The sequence below is a fragment of the Acanthochromis polyacanthus genome, chromosome 16 (assembly GCF_021347895.1).
Source record: "Acanthochromis polyacanthus isolate Apoly-LR-REF ecotype Palm Island chromosome 16, KAUST_Apoly_ChrSc, whole genome shotgun sequence".
Lineage (NCBI taxonomy): Eukaryota > Metazoa > Chordata > Actinopteri > Pomacentridae > Acanthochromis > Acanthochromis polyacanthus.
In genome coordinates this window covers 12,247,707-12,265,948 of record NC_067128.1, presented here as the reverse complement: position 1 = coordinate 12,265,948, position 18,242 = coordinate 12,247,707, and the positions used below count along the sequence as shown (strand labels likewise).

Genomic DNA, 18,242 nt, shown 5'->3' with positions numbered 1-18,242 from the left:
GCTGAAACATGACTTGTATTTGTTTTTTATTAACTTTGAAAGCAGATGCCACAAAAACCAAACTGTTCTGTAAGCAGCCATTACTGTAACAATGGCTAAAAACAAGGAAAAATATTTTTGGGGAAAGAGAAATTAAGAGAGAAAAAGAGAAAGGCATAAAGAGGATAACGTAGAATATGTGTAATGTCAAGAAGAAGAAGAACAAAAAATATCACACACACTTTTAGACACAGTTACACTTGAGGTGTTTTTAATAAAGTGAGAATATAGTAAAATCCAAAAAGGTTTTCATATTCTTCCCTCAACCTCTCATCCACAGTTTCCCTGCAACCCTTCAGCCAAAACGTTAAGATAATAAAAATAATTTTCATTTAGTAAAACCTGGACTTTGATGTTTGTCCTGAAATAGTTTAGAAACATAAACAGTATTTTTCAGCTGTAATGTCACAAGTTTGATGCCAGCAGCAGAACAAGTGTCATGTTTATTAGTCTCTCACAATATTGTATAGTAGCATAGCAAAAGTGTGTGGACGGCCTCCATATCCCTGGTTTCTGTCTTTTGTTGAACCTGTTGCAGAGTCCAAACTTGTACCTCCCAAAGGTGTTTTGGTTTTAATGGTGGTTTTGGCTTTAAATCACATACTTACATGTTTTAAATTGTAAATGTGCATTACCAGTCAAAAGTTTGAACACACCTCCTCATTCAATACTTTTTATTTATTTGTATGTTTTCCTACATTGCAGACTAATATTAAAGATTAACATATTTTTGTTTACAGCATAATTCTATATGTATTATTTTATAGTTACGTCTTCAGTATTAATCTGCAATGTATAAAATAACTAAATAAAAACCACTGAATGAGACTTTGAATGACTGGCGGTGTATGTGTTACTGTCATTTCAATGAGTTTTAATAGTACTCGGACAGTTAGAGACAATCAAAAACAGAAACTCCTATGTGGACTGTAATTAATAAATTAAAGTCAATCTTCTGAAAAAAGCTCCTTAAGAAACTATGTGAAGGCAGAGTGAAGTATTTCGGTACTGTGTGACTTCTGAATAAAGTTGCTATTTTTTGATAAAATAATCAGCCTAAAAAGACAATAAATCAGTACATGAAATTTACTGTGTACTGCTATTCCAATTCTTCACTGAAATTCTGTTGTATTTCCACTGAGCAAAATATGCTTATTCGTTAACTGCTTCATTTTTTACGTTCCTTTGGATTTGGCCCCTTTGGAAACCTTAAGATCTCTCTTGAGCATTTAAAATAAATCTCTCTGAACATGAATCCAAGGAAGTCTTCTGCAGGGTCCAGTGTTCATGTCCTAAATGTTCATTATCAGGGAGTAAAGTTGGGGCTGAAGGCGTCAGGTGAAACACGCTTCAGCGCTTTACTTCGGTTCATTCTGACGTTGGGTCTGAGGTCGAGCTCGAGCCTCCTGATCGATCCAGAGGAGGGTCAGGTTTGAGTTTTTGTCCTGGATGTTTCCACTCAGACTGACTGCTGCTGGAGAACAAGTGAACGGGATGTGAATCGTGTCCGATCATTCTGTGATGAAGTGAACGAAGGTGACAGGAAACACTCCCCGTCTGCTCGGCTCTCCTTCAACGTGACCGATCTGAAACACAGAACGCAGTCAGTTCACAGAATGTACTTGTACCTTTTCCCTGCTATTGCCATGTGCACCATCACAGACTTTGGCCTTTTCAAAGCCTGGCTCAAAACACATTTTTTCAGACTGGCTTTTAATACTCAGTAATGTGGTGACAGTTTATCTTATTTTATTTTATTTTCTTCACGTGTTCTATTGTGGCTTTCTTTTAATTTGCTTTTATTCTAATTTTACTGTTTGATTTTAACTGGAAAGCACTTTGGAAGCCTTTGAGTGCTGTAAAGTGCTCTACAAATAAATTTAGATTTATTGATTGATTACAACCACCTGTTTCTGTAGCAACCAATTACTGACATCAGCGAAGTGGAACTTCTAAACAAGAAAACATGATGAAGAGCTGATATTTTTGTTTGTTTCGCTACAGTTTCCTCGTCATTCCAAACAGATATGACCTGTTTCATTCACCAAGTCTGCAGCATTTTACTGACATTCGTACAGCAACTTTTTCTACCTCTGCAAAGTGTAGAAAATCTTGGGATAATTCAGGATTTTTCTAAGCATACATTGGAAATGCACACAAAAATGAAACCTCACTTGTTGGACACTTGCTAGTCCATTACTGGAAGGTTTAAACTGATCACTTCCTTCAGGTTCACAGAGACCTACTCACTGATCCTGGTTTTAGTCGATACAGGTTAAATAGAAATTTGAAAACGTGGCAGCAGCGAGTTTGCTTATTTGCAAGTAGCCGACGGAAACACACTGTCAGATAAAAAAAAAGGATTTTTTTTAGATTTTAGATTAGACAAAACACGGATAAAATGAAATAACTCAGAATATCCGTTTTTATTTTGACACTCAGAGCCGATGTAGATCTTCATACTGTTAAATATTTAAAAACAGTAATGCTCAAACAGTCTGATAAAAAGGAATTTTTGCTGTCAAGTCCAGTACTTGGGCAACATACCAACATTTATTTTTTTCTAAATTGTACATAATAAGGATAGATGGCATGAAAAACCTCACGACACATTTTTGAGAGGCAGAACAAACATGTTCAACAAATGTTAGAAATGAGGGAGTGAGTTTATCCAAACCTTTAGATAAGATTTTCAGTAGAATGCTATCAGACATATTGTATTCTAACCTTCAGGTTTTCCAGAACAATCAGATAGGAGTTACTTTAATCAGCTATAATGAGTCTGATAAGGTGAGTAAATGACCTTTACGACTCAAAGACAAGTACCGTCTACTAATGTAACGATGCTTTGTAAAGGATGAAACCCAATATTAGTTTCTCCACATCAGTATTCAACAAAAAAAATGAAATATGATCACAGTCTACCCTCCCGTTCTTGAGTAGTTTTGTTGAAAAAAGGCCAGAACAGTGTTTTTGCAGAATGTTGTGATGGTTCAGTGAAGGTGACCTTTTGGATAATCTTATCATATTTAAACATTTGTGTGAAATGTTACAAAAAAAACGCATGAAGTATTCAGTTATGGAAAAAATGTGTTTTGTGAGGTCACTGATATTTGACCACTAAAATCTAATAAGTTCAAGTGAGTGTCTCTGCCAAATTTAAAGAAATTCCCTCAACGCGTTCACAAGAATGGGACGTATGGACAACCCAAAAACGGAATGCCTCGGGCCATGAACGCATAACAACAGGGGATTGTTCTTGTGTGTTACTTTTTGCACTCTTTGTTACAGAATGTTGGATGAATTATGTGTGGGTAGTGGTGCTGTGTTTGCTGTGCTGCAGGTTTCCGTCACTCACCCACCACACGTTGTCCTCCTCCCCCTCCACCACAATCACCTCCCCCTCACTGAACGTCAGCTCGTCTGGATTATCAGCAGAACAGTTGTAGATGGCCTTCACCCTCTGAGGCTTCTGCTTCTACGCACACACACAGGCGTATTTAACACTTCTATATACTGTACATCTACATTATCTTGATTAACGACTGAATCGAACTGCTTTCACAAAAAACTCAGTCACTGTCTGGATACTTTGCAGAAGAAAAAATTGATAAAGGTCGAAGATTTTTACTGAGAAGCTGTCAGACGGCACTAACAAAGGCTGCGTTTGAGGACTTACAGAAAAGGTGGTTCTGGGTTTGGGTGTTGGAGGACTTTGGGGGGATCTGAGTTGAGACCCTTCGACAAAAAACAACAACACAACATGAAGTAAGGATAACGAAAAGAAAGCTACTGTAACATGGTTTAACAAACACAAACAGCGGGAGATTTGAGGAAAGATGCAGGTCATTTATTTACTACTGACAAATGCTGCTGGGGCACCGATTCTTGCAAAACTCAACAATGCTGGATGTTTTTCACAGTAAAATTCTGGTGTGTGTGTGTGTGTGTGTGTGTGTGTGTTGAGTTTTACTCAGAGGAGCTGAAGTGGTGAATTTGTGCAGAGGAAATGGACATTATGTGACATCTATAGGACAATTTAAAAGCCGAGTTTAACATAACTGGTAGAAGTAGAGATAAAGGCCTGAGGGCTGTACTCTGCAGCAAGATTAGTGGGTTAGCGAGGTTTGTTGAGTTGAAAGTTTTCAGAATCACAAAGGTGATTCTCTTTTTGTCTGGTGATGCTAACCTGGTCCAGAGCAGGTTACGTTCAGAGTCTCGGATTTAAATTTGTTGTAACCAAAGCATTTCCTGGCAATAAGATACAACACTACAGGTTCACAGCGGCAAACATGTTGAGCTGTATGCTGCTAAAACCACTGACTGAAGCTACGGCGCTACAGTATTGTGCACTACATGCATCGTGTTGCCATGGGAACCTACATGTATTTAGTTGATGATGCAGAAATTGTATAATTACGTTTCAAGTTTGGTCCAGATTCGCTAGTCATCAAGTCCATTTACATGTCAATAAGAAATAATCATTTGCACTGATTGGTAAAATAAATATAATACGCACATTTAACAGTGTTCTACCAGCACTCCTGTTTTGCATCAGCTGCAGGAACAGCACTTTTAACGGTCACACATTTTCATATTTCTCACTGTTTTCCATTAAAACAATCTGTTGACAGGAGCAGCTGATGACAATTTAATTTCTACAGTCACGTGAAGCATTAGATGCCCACTTGCATGCAAACACGCACAGAATTGGAACCAGAAAGACAAACAAAGTTGATAACAACCTTCGTGATACCCGTTAACTCTGACTGAGGCTTTAGTTTTTGTCGAGCTGACTTACACAAAGAAAACCCAACCACGCTGAACTTGCTTCATAGTATACCCCTCTGGTTCTGTCTGACACTGAGGTAAAGAAATAAATCAATGTTTGGATGTGTGCTTGTGTACCTCGTTTGTCCACAGATGCCGTCCTGAGTGGAGGTCTCTGAGGAGGACGCTTCACTGATCTGAAATTAGTACATAGAAAGTCAAACTCTTCCATTTCCTGTTCATCCATTCAAACAAACAGAATCAAAAGTCTGGTAACACATCACACAAGCACTAACCAGCACTAACATGTAACAGAAACGGGTACTGACTGGTAAGAAACCAGCTAAGGTTGGTACAAACCAGGCAAGAACTGTAGCGAGGAAACCAGAACAGACATGTACCGACCTCTACCAACCTCCACAGACCAGTACAGTTCACTACATCCCAGTATGTAAGTAAAACCCACTACAGTCCAGTACGTACGCAGTGGGAGATTTGGGGGACTTGGGTCCTGGTGGTCCCGGTGGTCTGCTGGTCTGGTGGCTGGGCACAGGTGGTGGGTGTGGTGGAGCTTTGTTGTGGGGTGGCAGCGGGATGGAGGGCGCTGGAGGGGCTGGGGCAGAGGGGAGTCCTGTTGGTGGGGAAGGCAGAGGAGGGAGGGGGGTGTTCTTGGCTGAGACAGGCTTGGTGTCCAACATGCTGGACCTTTTGCTGACTGGCGGAGGAGGAGGAGCTGCTGGGAGAACTGGGTGAGGAGGAGAGAGATGTTTAGGATTTATCACAGCTCACAAATCACACGAGACAAAGAGTAACGTCTGAAGGTGCATCTCCAGCCTGCGGTCTGATTGCCGCAAAACCCAGGGCAATTAAAGTACGCAAAGCACTTACCAACTTCAAATAGAAAAACAAAGTGACCAAAACGATTGCAAGTAAACACCGATTGATCATAAAAAGGCACAAAAGACTAAAGAAGATAGAGGCTACTTCAAAGAAAGGCAAAACTACCAGAAAGAGATGCAAAACTACTGGAGAGACACAAAAAAATCTGCAGCTCCGTGAGGCAAAAATACTGAAGATACAAAGCTACCACACAGGGACACAAAATGGAAACAACACAACTCAAAAGAAAAACTACAACAAAGAGACACAAAACTACTACAAAGAGACAAAGCTACTACAAAGAAAGGCAAAACTACAACAAAGAGACACAAAATAACCAGAGACCTAAAACGACTAAAGAATATCTCAGAATACAACAAATACGTAAAATTACAACAACTGCAGACTCATAGAACAATAATGATGCAAAGCTGCAACAAAGAGATATAAATTTACCACAAAGGGACACAAAACCAGTAGAAAGAGATCCAAACTGGCCACAAAGAGACACATAATGACTAAAGACGACACAAAGCTACTAAGGGAGACACCACAGCACTACAAAGACATGGAAAACTGCTATGAAGCAACGCAATGATACCACAAATCGATTCCACTCAGTCACAGGCGACACTCACCGTACATGGAGGAGTTCCTCTCAGGGACTTGAAGGTTGGGAGGGTCTGAGGACGAACGCTGTCTTCCCACTGATTCTATAGTAGCAGGTATATTAAGACCTGGACCTGTACGGAAACACAAAACACACAATGTGAAGCAGCCGCATCAGTGAACTGTCTGTTACAGAGCTGATATGCTGTAACTGTAGTGTACAACATGTAAATAATAAAACCTAGATACACAACAAATGACTCCTCTGACCTCTGTTTGGTGCTCTGGGGGGCAGCGGTGGTGTCGGTCCCTGTGGAGGCAGCTTCAGGTCCAACATGGTGCCGTAGGTCTCGTTGCTGATCATAGTGCTTTGGATTTGTGGCCTCTGTTTGTCCCGGGCCAGAACGGCGGCGTCCCGGGCCAGCACTGCCAGGTTGGGCTGCATTCCGCTGCTGCCGGGGACGAAGCAGCTGACCGGACGGTCCTCTCGGCGGTTAGGAATGGGCTGCACATAAAACGCACGGTTACACAACCTTAACGTCAGGATGAAGCTTAACAAAAGACCTCCCTAAAACCAGGCTGACCTTGTCCTCCATCTCGTCCTCGCTCTCGTCCAGGTCCTCGTTTTGGAGACGCCACTCGTACTCAACGTGAACGTGGACGTTGAACTTTCCTGTCTGAGCCTGAGTGAGCTGGAACGAAACGATACTTTCAATGCAACGTGAAACAAGGGGCATCAAGAAAACTCTAATTGTAAAGTAGAATAAACAGAATCCCTATTGGAAACTAAATTCTTCGAAAAAATGTGAACACAACACAGAAAAACAGATTGAATTTAATTAAAATACTGAAATAACATTAACCCTCCTGTTGTCTTCATTTACGAGCATCAAAAAATATTGTTTCCTTGTCTGAAAAAAATCAAAAAATTCAGTTAAAAAATTCCCAAAATTTTGAAAAATTTGCAAAACCTTCAGGAAGAAAATTCAAATAATTTCTTAAAAGTTTCCCTTAAAAGTTCCATTTCTAAAAAAAAAAAAAATCTCCCAAATTTGGCAAGTAAATTCTTGTACCGTAAATATTTTTTTAAAAAATTAGTAAAGATCTTCTAAAAAAATTCTAAAAATATCTTAAGTGACTGCATATACATCAGTAAAACTTTTGATATTGTCTTTAAGAACATTCACAAAATAATCAACCAAAATCCATCAATTTTTAGCATTTCTTTTTTTCCACCAAAAAATGTTCAAAAATTTCTCAAAAATGTTGAAAATATGGACATCAGAAGCTTCATCATGAAAATATTTTTTTTTCCCCCACCTTTTCAAACATTAAAACGGGTCAATTTTGACCTGCAGGACAACACGAGGGTTAAACAAACTTTTAATATTCAACTTCTTTTGCTTTTAGTATAGCACCATTATTAAACAGTTATTTTTTTACATAGATTTAACTTAGCTTAGCCTAGCTTCAGCTTATTTTACCTCAGTGAAACATCACTTTATATTTCTTTAATGTAATTAATTCAGCTCAGTTTGCTTTGGTTTATTTCAGTTTAAATGCAAATTTACAGACTCCAGCCATTTTACACCTATGAAACCTAATGAGAACCAATACAACAGTTTTGTAAAGAATTCTACTTTTGCAAGGCCTTTTAGTTAGTTTATACATGCAATAACTGACAGTGATTCTGTCATATAGGTGAGATCTGACTGGCAATAACATTTACATTTTTGGCTTCAATAAAATTTTTATTTATTTAGATTTATTATATTGTGTTTCTCAGGCTTTCACCAGTATGTTGCACGTGCAAGAAATGCTTGTTCACGTAAAATGGAGACATTTTACACCTATAACATCTATTTTTTTTACATATCCACAAGGAATATCCACCTCAAATCTAAACAAAGTAGATTAACCACCACTGAAAATGCAGAAGCTTTGCAAAGTGTGACTTTTAGCTGAGCTGTTGCATTGGAATGCATTTAATTTCACAAGTGTCCAGTGAGTATACAATTTTAAGTCATAGAACTCCTAGTGCATTTTTTACATAAACTGAAGTCTTACCAGTTCTTCACACTGACTGTGTCGCAGACGTTTCGCGATGTCCAGCGGTGTTTCTCCTGCTTCGTTTGCTGTGGAGACAAATTCAGACATTCAAACTAAGACATTACAAACAAGACATGGTCATCAATATCCCCCGCCACATGTGATGTCTATGAGTCTATCTCCAAAATAGTGATCAAGGGCCATAACTCTGTTAAATATTATCACACAGGTCTCATTTTGGAACTTGATCAAGGTGTCCATGGTGTGAAGCTCCGCACTAAATTTCGTAATCCTAGCTGTAATAGTTTCCGAGAAAAGCTGTCCCCTTCATGTCGGACGGACGGACATTTTCCACTTCGTGGAGGCGGGGGATAATAAAAAACACAACGAGAGTGTGCTTCCTGCATGTCTTACTGTGTTGTGTCTGAAAATACATTCAATTCATCTGAATTCACTGAGAAACCGTCACCTGGGACATTTATGCTGGAGGCTAAAGAAAAAAAAATGTAAATACTGAACGCACTTTGTATTACTGATAAACTCTGTTGCTCATATTGTTGAAGACATTTTGTTCATGCAACAGTTATTCAATGTAGAGTTACCAAGAAGTTAAATGTTTTGGCATTTCTTGTTCATTTCTATCAGTGATTGTTCATATCTCTTGCATACATATATGTCTCAATTATTATCAATTTACTTTTCACTCTTTGGCCTCAAGAAATGAACTGAAATGCATTTATCCATTTATCTGTATTTATTCTCTGCCTCTGTTGAGCTCTGTACATGGATATAAACATGGAAACTGTGAAAGAATGTTTGATGCCAGAGAACAAGTCAAGGGATCAGGAAAGTCTTGAAAAATCATCTTTTGATGATAATGACTAAGTATAAATTTACAGGCTAAAACAACTGACACATGTTCAGTGAATGATGCAAGTGCACTGCACTGAAAAAAATTAACCTTATTATCTTGTAATTATGAGATCTGCATCTCATCTAATCTTAGAATTATATTACTGACATTTGACTCCCCATGAGTCATCTGTCATACATATACAATAAAAACAGTTTAAAGGGTTTAAATCAGTTGCATCTATTGATCTGCACTAAATACCTGAGACGCCTGTGTGAAACGGATATTTGAATGAAGTTTATAAAGATTTAAATGAACTGAGGAACTACATCAATATTCATCATTACTGTTAACCTTACATGTATAGTGGATATTAAATTAGCACATATTTGAACGGCGATTGGTCATTTTGAGCGGAGAAAGCATAAAGGTAGGAAAACTCGTAACCAGATATTAATATTTATCACGGTTACATTCGTAAAATAGTTCTTCTCCACATAACCTGTTTCCACTCTGACATTGTTTGTAGCTGATGAACAGCTACAGTTTCCTGCTTGTGCTCTTACTGATGGACACTGAAGCTTTTCCTCTCAGCAGCAGTTTGAGACACTCGCTGTTGTCCGTCAGGCAGCAGTAATGCAGCGCTGTGCTTCCTCTGGCCGTCTGCTTGTCCAGAGTAGACCTAAAACACACACACCATAGTCTTACTGTTAACACACACACACACATATACAAACACACTCTGCACTCTGACAGGCAAACAGTTGTTTATCTCGGTCTTCTGTGTGCCGTTAAAGCAGGAGGTGCACGTTTTTTAGCTGACAGTCCCAATGTGTTGTTACCCGTTCTGGGCGAGGAAGTCAACAATGTGAAGGGAGTTTCTGTCTACCATTCGGACCGCCAGATGGAGCACTGTTTCTCCAGGTTCCTGACAGAAACCAACACACAGACCTTTAGTATAAGACACAAAGACAGACATAAACAGCTACAATTTAACGCAATATGACTGCAAAGAAAAACAAGAACAACTGCATGGAGTCAAATACAACCACAAAGACAAGCAAAAAAGAAGAAAGATCTAAAGTGACTGCAGAACTGATGGTCAGGAAACAAAAGGATACTGTAAAGAGATGCTAAACAGTTTCATAAATATGCAAATTGAACAAAAAAATATATAAAAGCACCAAAAAAACAGACATAAATCCACCAAAAAGAGTGAGAAAATATATATACGAGAAGGACTACACAGAGATACAACATATCCTCAACAACACAAAGTTACAAAAAGACAAAAAACTATTGTAAAAATGTAGAAAAATGAATACAAAAACAATCCAAAGAAACACTAATCATACTCAAAATGACACAAAACTGCCACAAAAAGATGCAAAACAACTGCAGAGGAAAAAGGTCTGCAAAAGTCAGCTATAAACTAGAATAGAGTCATAAGGAAACAAGAAAAGTGATGCAAACTGACCGTAAATCACAAAACTAGTGAAAAATATGATGAAAACAAACACAAATAGATGTAAAATAACTGTAAAGACACACAACCACATCACTTTTACTCCTGGGTTTGGCTCCTGCATAGGAGGCTTTTAAAACCTCAGGAGCCTGTTGTCTTATAACCAGCTGATGGGTGAGTGTGACTGTGTGTACTCGTACGTGTTCATTGGGTTGTGGGATGGCCTCCATCAGGTCCACCCCCTCAGCGTAGACCTGGATGAGAGACAGGATGTCTCTGTTTCTGACGGACTCATACAGAAGCTGCAGTCTGGACGCAGCGTCGGCACAATGCCGCTGGGCGAAGCGCTTCTCGGTGTACTTTGCTGTGATGTAGTCCTTCCTCATCTGCCTGGAGAACAGCGCAGAGAGCCAGTTACTATGACAACCTCTCGTTTTCTATGAACATCACACAGCGCGGCGTGTTCGTCACCTACATGTCACTCGTCGGATTCGGTTTGGTCACACCCTGCGCTGACAGGTCCGCCTCCATGATCTCGTTGAAGCTAGCATTTCCTATGTTCTTCGCCAACTAAAACACAACAAAAACATCAAAAACTGAAAAACACATGAGCTCTGGTTTAGTGGCTGCTGATCCTCCTTGAGATCAAATTGTCACATCCTTGTGGTTCGTGCTTCTTCACATACTGAAAGTCTATGAGGACGTTCAATGGCGTCCAGTACAGCAAAACTAAAACATGCTGGAAAAGTAGTTGTGACGAAGGATGACAGGACCAGGCAAGCTTAACAGACAATTAAGCCATTGAGCACTCTCAACACGTGTTTGTGGAAGGTTCAGAAGAGACTGTTCACATATATATTTGGTGTGCTGGTTGTCACTTTTCCTCAGTGTGCGTACATTGTACAGGTCGGCTGATTATGCTCTTTGTGTAGTTTATAACCATAGTTTAGGTCTTGCTGTTGCATGTTTACCCAGTTTTCCTTTGTTGCTGCAGATTGCCCGCTGGGCTACGTGCTTTGATTTCTTTAGGTTCATACTGTCATTACAATGTAGAGTCAGAGAGAATTGTGACACTGCACACATATTCTTTACTTCTATTTACCTCTTGTGTCAGAACCACACCCAGACAGACATGTGCATATGTGCAACCTTTGTTACAAATAAAATGCAAAAGGGAACACCTTGTCTTGGAGTGTATTCTAACCAATGCCCCCCTGGCAGGTATAACCCTACTAACTGGTGAAAATTACAGTCTTCTGATCATCAAAACAGTAGTTTAGTAAATATTTGAGAGTGGTTTTGCAGGATCCTCCTGTTTAGAAAACACGGTGAACATTAATTATTTTTGCGACTTGCACTGATGCAGATTTGCTTAATGATCATTAAGCAAATCTGTCCCCTTGCTGTACTCAATGTGTTTAAAATTTCTTCTCCAAAAAATTAACAACAGAAAACTTGAAGAATGTTAACTTTAAAAAGACATATTTTAAAAATGTAAATTGACATAAAAAAATATCTGTAGAGATAATAACTATATTTTATTATTATGTGTAATATTAGCTGAAGAATTACATTTTATTTATACTGTTGTTTGAGAATAAAGTTACATTTCAAGAAAAGTAATGCAACTTCTAGAGAATTTTATAAACAGAAACACATAGTATTACAAGACGATGATGTAAAAAAGAAATCTACATTCATTCTAACTTTTTTCTTTTACATTTAATTACTCTTGCACCACTACAACTACACTAATTTATTATCTTCCTTCTGTAATCTGGCCTTTTTTCAAAATATTTTGCCTTTATTCACATAATCTGGCCATTTTTTCCTATCAGTGGTCCTAATATTTGCACAGAAAAAGAATTGAACACAAAACCCTGATCTTACTCTGCCCTGCCTTGATGCTCTGATTTCCATGACTTCTCTGGGGACAGTGAAGTGGACTCACCAGCAGCTCGGAGGTTCCCAGGACGTCCAGGTCCAGACTCTGGATCCTGGAGTAGTGGACCCCCATCTCCCTGTGGATCCCTGAACACTCAATGCAGATCAGCACCCCAAGGTTGGTGGACAACCAGGTGGGACCTGCAGAGAGGAGGAGGTAATCAATAATCAATTCATTGTTAAGCTGAGAAGCATTCGCTGTAACAGTGAGTCATATTGTAGAGTACAGCTACAAACAACAAAGTTAAAGTGAGGAATGAAAGTTTTGAACTACCACAACTGACTATTACAGGACAACACAAGTCTTAATCACAGAGAAGACTGTGATTAACATTAAGTACAAACAACAAAGACGCAACAAGAGACTCTTCAGTCTGGGTGTGGTCTCATAAAGCTGCTTCTAAAACAACAGTCTGTGCAGGTATGACTCCAAAAAGTAAGACTGCAGGTCTGATTTCAGTTCGTTTAAAGATACAACTTCTCACAAAGTGACTGACAGCTTGGCCAAAAAAATGGGAAGTGTTTGTTTCCTGCAGGAATTGAGACAGTAAAACTTTTCTTCTCCTGAAACTAGTTGGACCGGCACAACCAACAGCTGAAGAATGAACGCGTCTCTTTGCTTTGATTCGAAGGGGTCAGAGATGCTGCTGCAGCCTCAGACACTAAGACGTGCCAGAGATGTTAAAAAGGACAGACTTAAAGGAACCAGAGAAGAAATCCATGGGAAGAACACCAAAGATGGTGAATGTATGTCACATGTCCCGCTCTCTGTCTTTAAAAAATGATTTTGGGGCAGAGTTGGAAAGCTTTTTTATTTTAGCTACTTTTGTCAGATTTGATAGTTTTTCTGTTCTAGCTTTGAATTGAATTGCAGTTCTGGTTCTTTCTCCATTCAATTAGACAGGAACTTGTACTTGATAAGCTGAAATAACTGCCCCAGAGAGTCACCAAGGTGGCTGTCAGGTGGTAAGACTTGCTGATGCAGCCCTGTAGCTCTACTATCAGCAGCAGTAGTATTCGCTGTACTCATAGTAAACGTAGCAGTGTTTGTAGATGCACTGACTTGCAGCTCCGCAGTCGCAGCAGCCATCGTTGCCGCTCATCCTTTTCACCTCTCCTACGATGGCTTTGGTCAGCTCCTGGATGATGTTGTTCTCGCCTTCATCTTGGTCGCCTTTGAAGGCCTTGTTGAGCGCCTCCTCCTTACTATTCTGCAGCACCGACACCCATCTGAAACACACCAACCGTCAGAGCAAACACCAACACTGAAACCTGGTGCTGAGCCCACATCTTCTGCTGCTACTTACATCTGACACTCTGCCTCGTCCTCAGCCTGGAAGTGGTAGGTTCTGTCATCTGAGGGAAGGACACAGAAAGCAGATGAGACGTGAGATAAAAACACGCACGTCTCTTTTAATTCTGACATGTAAAGTGGATGGCGTACGTGAGAACAAGTCGAAGCTCTTCTTCTCGTCGGGATTCCTCTTCACCTGGCAGGTGAGCAGGTTGAGTTTGGCTGGAGGTCTGTTTGCCTGCAAGACAATGAGCAGGGATGAAGGTGAGACAGCAGCCTGACAGGACACCTGAATGACTGAACCTGTCAAATGTGGAAACCAAAGAGTTAAAAATAAATAATTACGTGAAAAGACAGACAAATATATAAAACAAAGAAATTGTGAATAATTCCTTACATTCAGCTGCAATATGTAGGTTGGATAAATATCAGTTAAATGTAGAACTGAAATTATCTTCTCCAGACAATGAACCCAAATGACTTTTAGTAATTGAGTAAATTTTTAGATAAAAGTTGTCACTGATCAACGCATGTGTGACACGTAATTTGATACAGACATGTCCACAGGGCTGTTTTTCCTTGCCTTGAATATTGCTGGCTTGGTGGGCCTGTCACTTGTGAGCCACTCAGCTGTCACATGAAAGCCCTTGAGCTTCAGTTTGGTAGAAGCATCTGACCAATATGGTGGCTCAGTCGCAAACTTTCTCTTTTACCACAAACACAGTTCAGTGAAAAGTACTATTTATTATTGTTTTATTGTATATTTTAAAGGCTGCACAGTGGAGTAGTGGTTAGCACTTTCGCCTTGCAGCGAGAAGATCCCTGGTTTGCGTCCCAGTCTTCCTGGGATCTTTCTGTAGGGAGGTTGCATGTTCTCTCTGTGCATGTGTGGGTTTTCTCCAGGTCCTCTGGTTTCCTCCCACAGTCCAAAAATGTGCTGAGGTTAACTGATTATTCTAAATTTGTCCGCGAGTGTGACTGTTAGTCCTGTTTTAAGTTACTGTACTGTTTTAAGTTATTCTCTAGTTTTTCCACTGTGAAGCACTTTGGTCACCCTTTGGGCTGTTGTAAAGGGCTACAGAAATGAACTTTGATTGACTGATTTCTGAAAGCATCTGAGGTGACAAATAAGCTATACAGTCCTCATTTTAGTTCAACAAAGGAGCATGTAAATATTTTACGAAAGTTTCGCAAGGCGAAACTTGCATAAAGTAGAAGTCTACTTTACTCAAATGACCTGCTGCCAATTCTGGGGCAACGCACAGCAGCATACCTGGAAATGCACCACAACGCAACCAGCGAGCAATGTGGTGCGTTTCCCATAGACAATGAATAGGAAGCCAGAAATTGACCGATCCTATGGACACGTACCATCATGGTCACCAGAGGATGCAACAACTTTGGTCATATGAACCGTAAAACAGTCCAACATGGTGGTGCAACAGGGACATTAATATTAATTATGGTTCCTCCTCTGGGGACAGTGAACATCAGCAGTTTCTACGATAGAGAGGATTTCTATCTGTCACCATCTATGCAGATGGTGATTTTCAACATTTAAATGATGGAGATGTTTATATTTCAATGTGACTCTCTTCTGTTTTATCATCTCAGGAGTAGGTATGCAATTTTTAAATAATTTTCTTAATTAATAATCATCAAAGAACATGGAGGTACAAAGGTAGCTACTCCGTATGCTGATGTATTTCTAACCACAGATGTGTGACTTATGCTGAAAAAGCAGCACGATTATGTTAGCTACTTGGCTACAGGTATGTTGTCTTTGTTTGGAAGTCATGAACCATCACAGGAGTCATGTTTGTAGTCATGGTGGTCTGTTGCTGGTCTAACTCAAACAATGCTCTCTGCTTGCCAACACAGAGCTGCCAATAGTCCAAGTGACTGCCTCCTCTGGTCAACACAGAATTAATATGCCACTTAGCGGCATATCTAGGTATCAGAGCGAACGTACAATACATTTTCTCACATGCATCGGTTAATTTATTTTTAGTCCGTTAGAACATTACTTGAAAATAATAGACCGACAATTAATCATGAACATAAATCCTCAGGGTGAAATTCCATCTCTAATAACAGACAGAACTGCTGTTAAATAAAAATTGGAAAGAAATTAAATCGGTCAGAGCTACACCCTGCATTACTGCAAGCTCAGTAATGAGCTACTGGGAGGCACTTCTGTTTTCTTTGAGCTCCAGTTTTAGTCTGGATTTATTTAGATTTTGTCAAACTGACTTTAAAAGCACTTGAAAACTTTCTGAGTAGTTCCTGTTTGCAGTGTACTATGGATGTACAAACAGGAATAGTTTAATTACTGTGAAACTGAAAAACAATGAATGAATAAAAGTTTAAAATAACTTTCAGAACAAAAAGTTAATTTGCAGGAATGACAGCTACATTCAAATGTGCAGATTTGAATTTTCCTGCTGCACATAGTTGATCCTGACAACCCAATGTGCTGTGAAAGATCAATTCTACCGGTACGAGTTCTATGACAGTCAAAGCTGAAGCAGAAAAGAAAGGCTGAAAGCTCAGAGAGAAATAGTGAAGTTGCATTAGAGACTTCCTTCCCCATCACCTCTCTCTAATCAGTGTCACAATTTATTGCAACCTCATCCTCGTCCCACCCTTCTCTCTGTCATCCTTTTCCTTATGCTCTTCCTTCTCCTCCTTTTTCTCTTCCTCTGCTGCTTGCTCTGTCCTGATTGGCCGTTTGACTCTTGGTGTTCAAACTTCAAAGCAAAAGACAAAAATAAAAAAAACAAAAAGAAGGAAAAAAATAAGAAACTAATTTTTTTTTTTTTCAAAAAGCACTCTTTATCCCCAGCTGATGTGGATGGTAAAGTCATGAGAAGACGTCTGGTTGGACATGCAGGCAGGAGGGCGGGAGCTTGGCATGCAGGACGACCAATGGGAGAAGAGAAGGCGGCGTCTTACCGTCCCGTGGCAGATGGTCAGGAAGCCGTTCTTCACTGAGCACTTCCTCTTCTGCCAAACCTTCCTCAGTCTGAGGAGGAGACACAAGAATCAGTGTCAATATTTAATGAATTAATGCTATTTAATGATTATAACTGTTTACTGCAAGAGTCTTAGAGAATGACACATGTAACCATGGCAACTGTTCAGGAAGATGACAAGAGCTGTGGCCTCAATGTGCTTAGAAGATGTAAAAATAAAAACACAAACGTTACATTCAAATATTGAAAGTTTTTATGTCTAAACCATCCATCCATCCATCCATCCATCCATCCATCCATCCATCCATCGCTTAATCCTCACAGGAGGCTGGAGCTCACTTAAGGCGATGGCAATGGACACCCTGGACACGTCACCAGTCTATCATAGGGCTACATATAGAGACAATCACACTCACATTCACACCTATGGACAATTTAGAATCACCAATTAACCTCAGCATGTTTTTGGACTGTGGGTGGAAGCTGGAGAACCCAGAGAAAACCCACGCATGCACTGGGAGAACATGCAAACTCCATGCAGAAAAATCCAAGTAACCTTCAAGTGACCTTCATGCAAACCCTCAAAATACTGTATTAAGAAATTGTTATACTTCTACATGTCTTACTATAAAATGCTGGCAACAGAAATATCTACTCAGAATTTTGTCAGAAAGACTTTCAGGAATCTGACAACTTCAGAACCATGATGGTGGGATTCTGTTTATACTGATAGAATATAGATACAAGACCACTGCTGCCTAACTGTGCACAGGTGACCTCTGATATCTTTTAACCACAACTTTGAAAACACTGAAATGAAAGGTGAATGCATTATTTTGTTTATTCTTACATGACGTGGAATGTAACATCAGCCCTATGTTGGCAGCCAGGCAGACATTTGCTGTCAAAACTGGGCCACTCTTTGACGCAAAGAGAAACAACTGCTCTCACTGGAAAGAGTCATTTCTGCTGTTTATTTTGAAATGCGTTAGGCGTACGTACGATATGAAATGTGGAGAGCAGAAGTGTGAAAATTCATAAAGACATTACTTTTCACAACCTTAAAGTTAAGTTAAAAAAGTCTGATCTGCCTTATTAATGTTATTACTTCAGTATGTACAAACATGTAGCCTAAGAAGCACAACTGCACGGTCCTGGATCTGCTTTTTCTTGTGACACGATATTAACATGTCATTGCTTAGATATAAACATATCTAAGCATGTTTATGAGTGAATCAAACAAGAGTAATGTGTGGGTAGTCGTATACAGGTAGTAAGTCTAGTTACATTTGTAGGAAACTTAATATTATTGTTCTTACAAACACTTATTGTCACAGATAAGCACCTGACATTGTTGGAAAGGTC

At 39.5% G+C, this 18,242-nt stretch overlaps 1 protein-coding gene across 1 annotated transcript in view; it reads right to left on the bottom strand.

The window, feature by feature from the left end:
- Window positions 1-221: 221 nt before the first annotated feature.
- asap2b (ArfGAP with SH3 domain, ankyrin repeat and PH domain 2b) overlaps window positions 222-18,242 on the bottom strand; it is a 37,412-nt gene continuing 19,391 nt past the window's right edge. The window contains exons 11-28 of the mRNA XM_022196938.2: window positions 16,858-16,927; window positions 14,053-14,140; window positions 13,916-13,964; window positions 13,672-13,838; window positions 12,616-12,749; window positions 11,140-11,234; window positions 10,865-11,054; window positions 10,042-10,127; window positions 9,766-9,881; window positions 8,365-8,432; window positions 6,882-6,989; window positions 6,568-6,802; window positions 6,327-6,431; window positions 5,293-5,554; window positions 4,948-5,006; window positions 3,719-3,777; window positions 3,398-3,517; window positions 222-1,625 (exon numbers count right to left, since the gene is read on the bottom strand). Coding sequence (XP_022052630.2) covers window positions 1,551-1,625; window positions 3,398-3,517; window positions 3,719-3,777; window positions 4,948-5,006; window positions 5,293-5,554; window positions 6,327-6,431; window positions 6,568-6,802; window positions 6,882-6,989; window positions 8,365-8,432; window positions 9,766-9,881; window positions 10,042-10,127; window positions 10,865-11,054; window positions 11,140-11,234; window positions 12,616-12,749; window positions 13,672-13,838; window positions 13,916-13,964; window positions 14,053-14,140; window positions 16,858-16,927 — 2,086 coding nt within the window. The 3' untranslated portion in view covers window positions 222-1,550. The remainder of the gene's footprint in view (window positions 1,626-3,397; window positions 3,518-3,718; window positions 3,778-4,947; window positions 5,007-5,292; window positions 5,555-6,326; window positions 6,432-6,567; window positions 6,803-6,881; window positions 6,990-8,364; window positions 8,433-9,765; window positions 9,882-10,041; window positions 10,128-10,864; window positions 11,055-11,139; window positions 11,235-12,615; window positions 12,750-13,671; window positions 13,839-13,915; window positions 13,965-14,052; window positions 14,141-16,857; window positions 16,928-18,242) is intronic.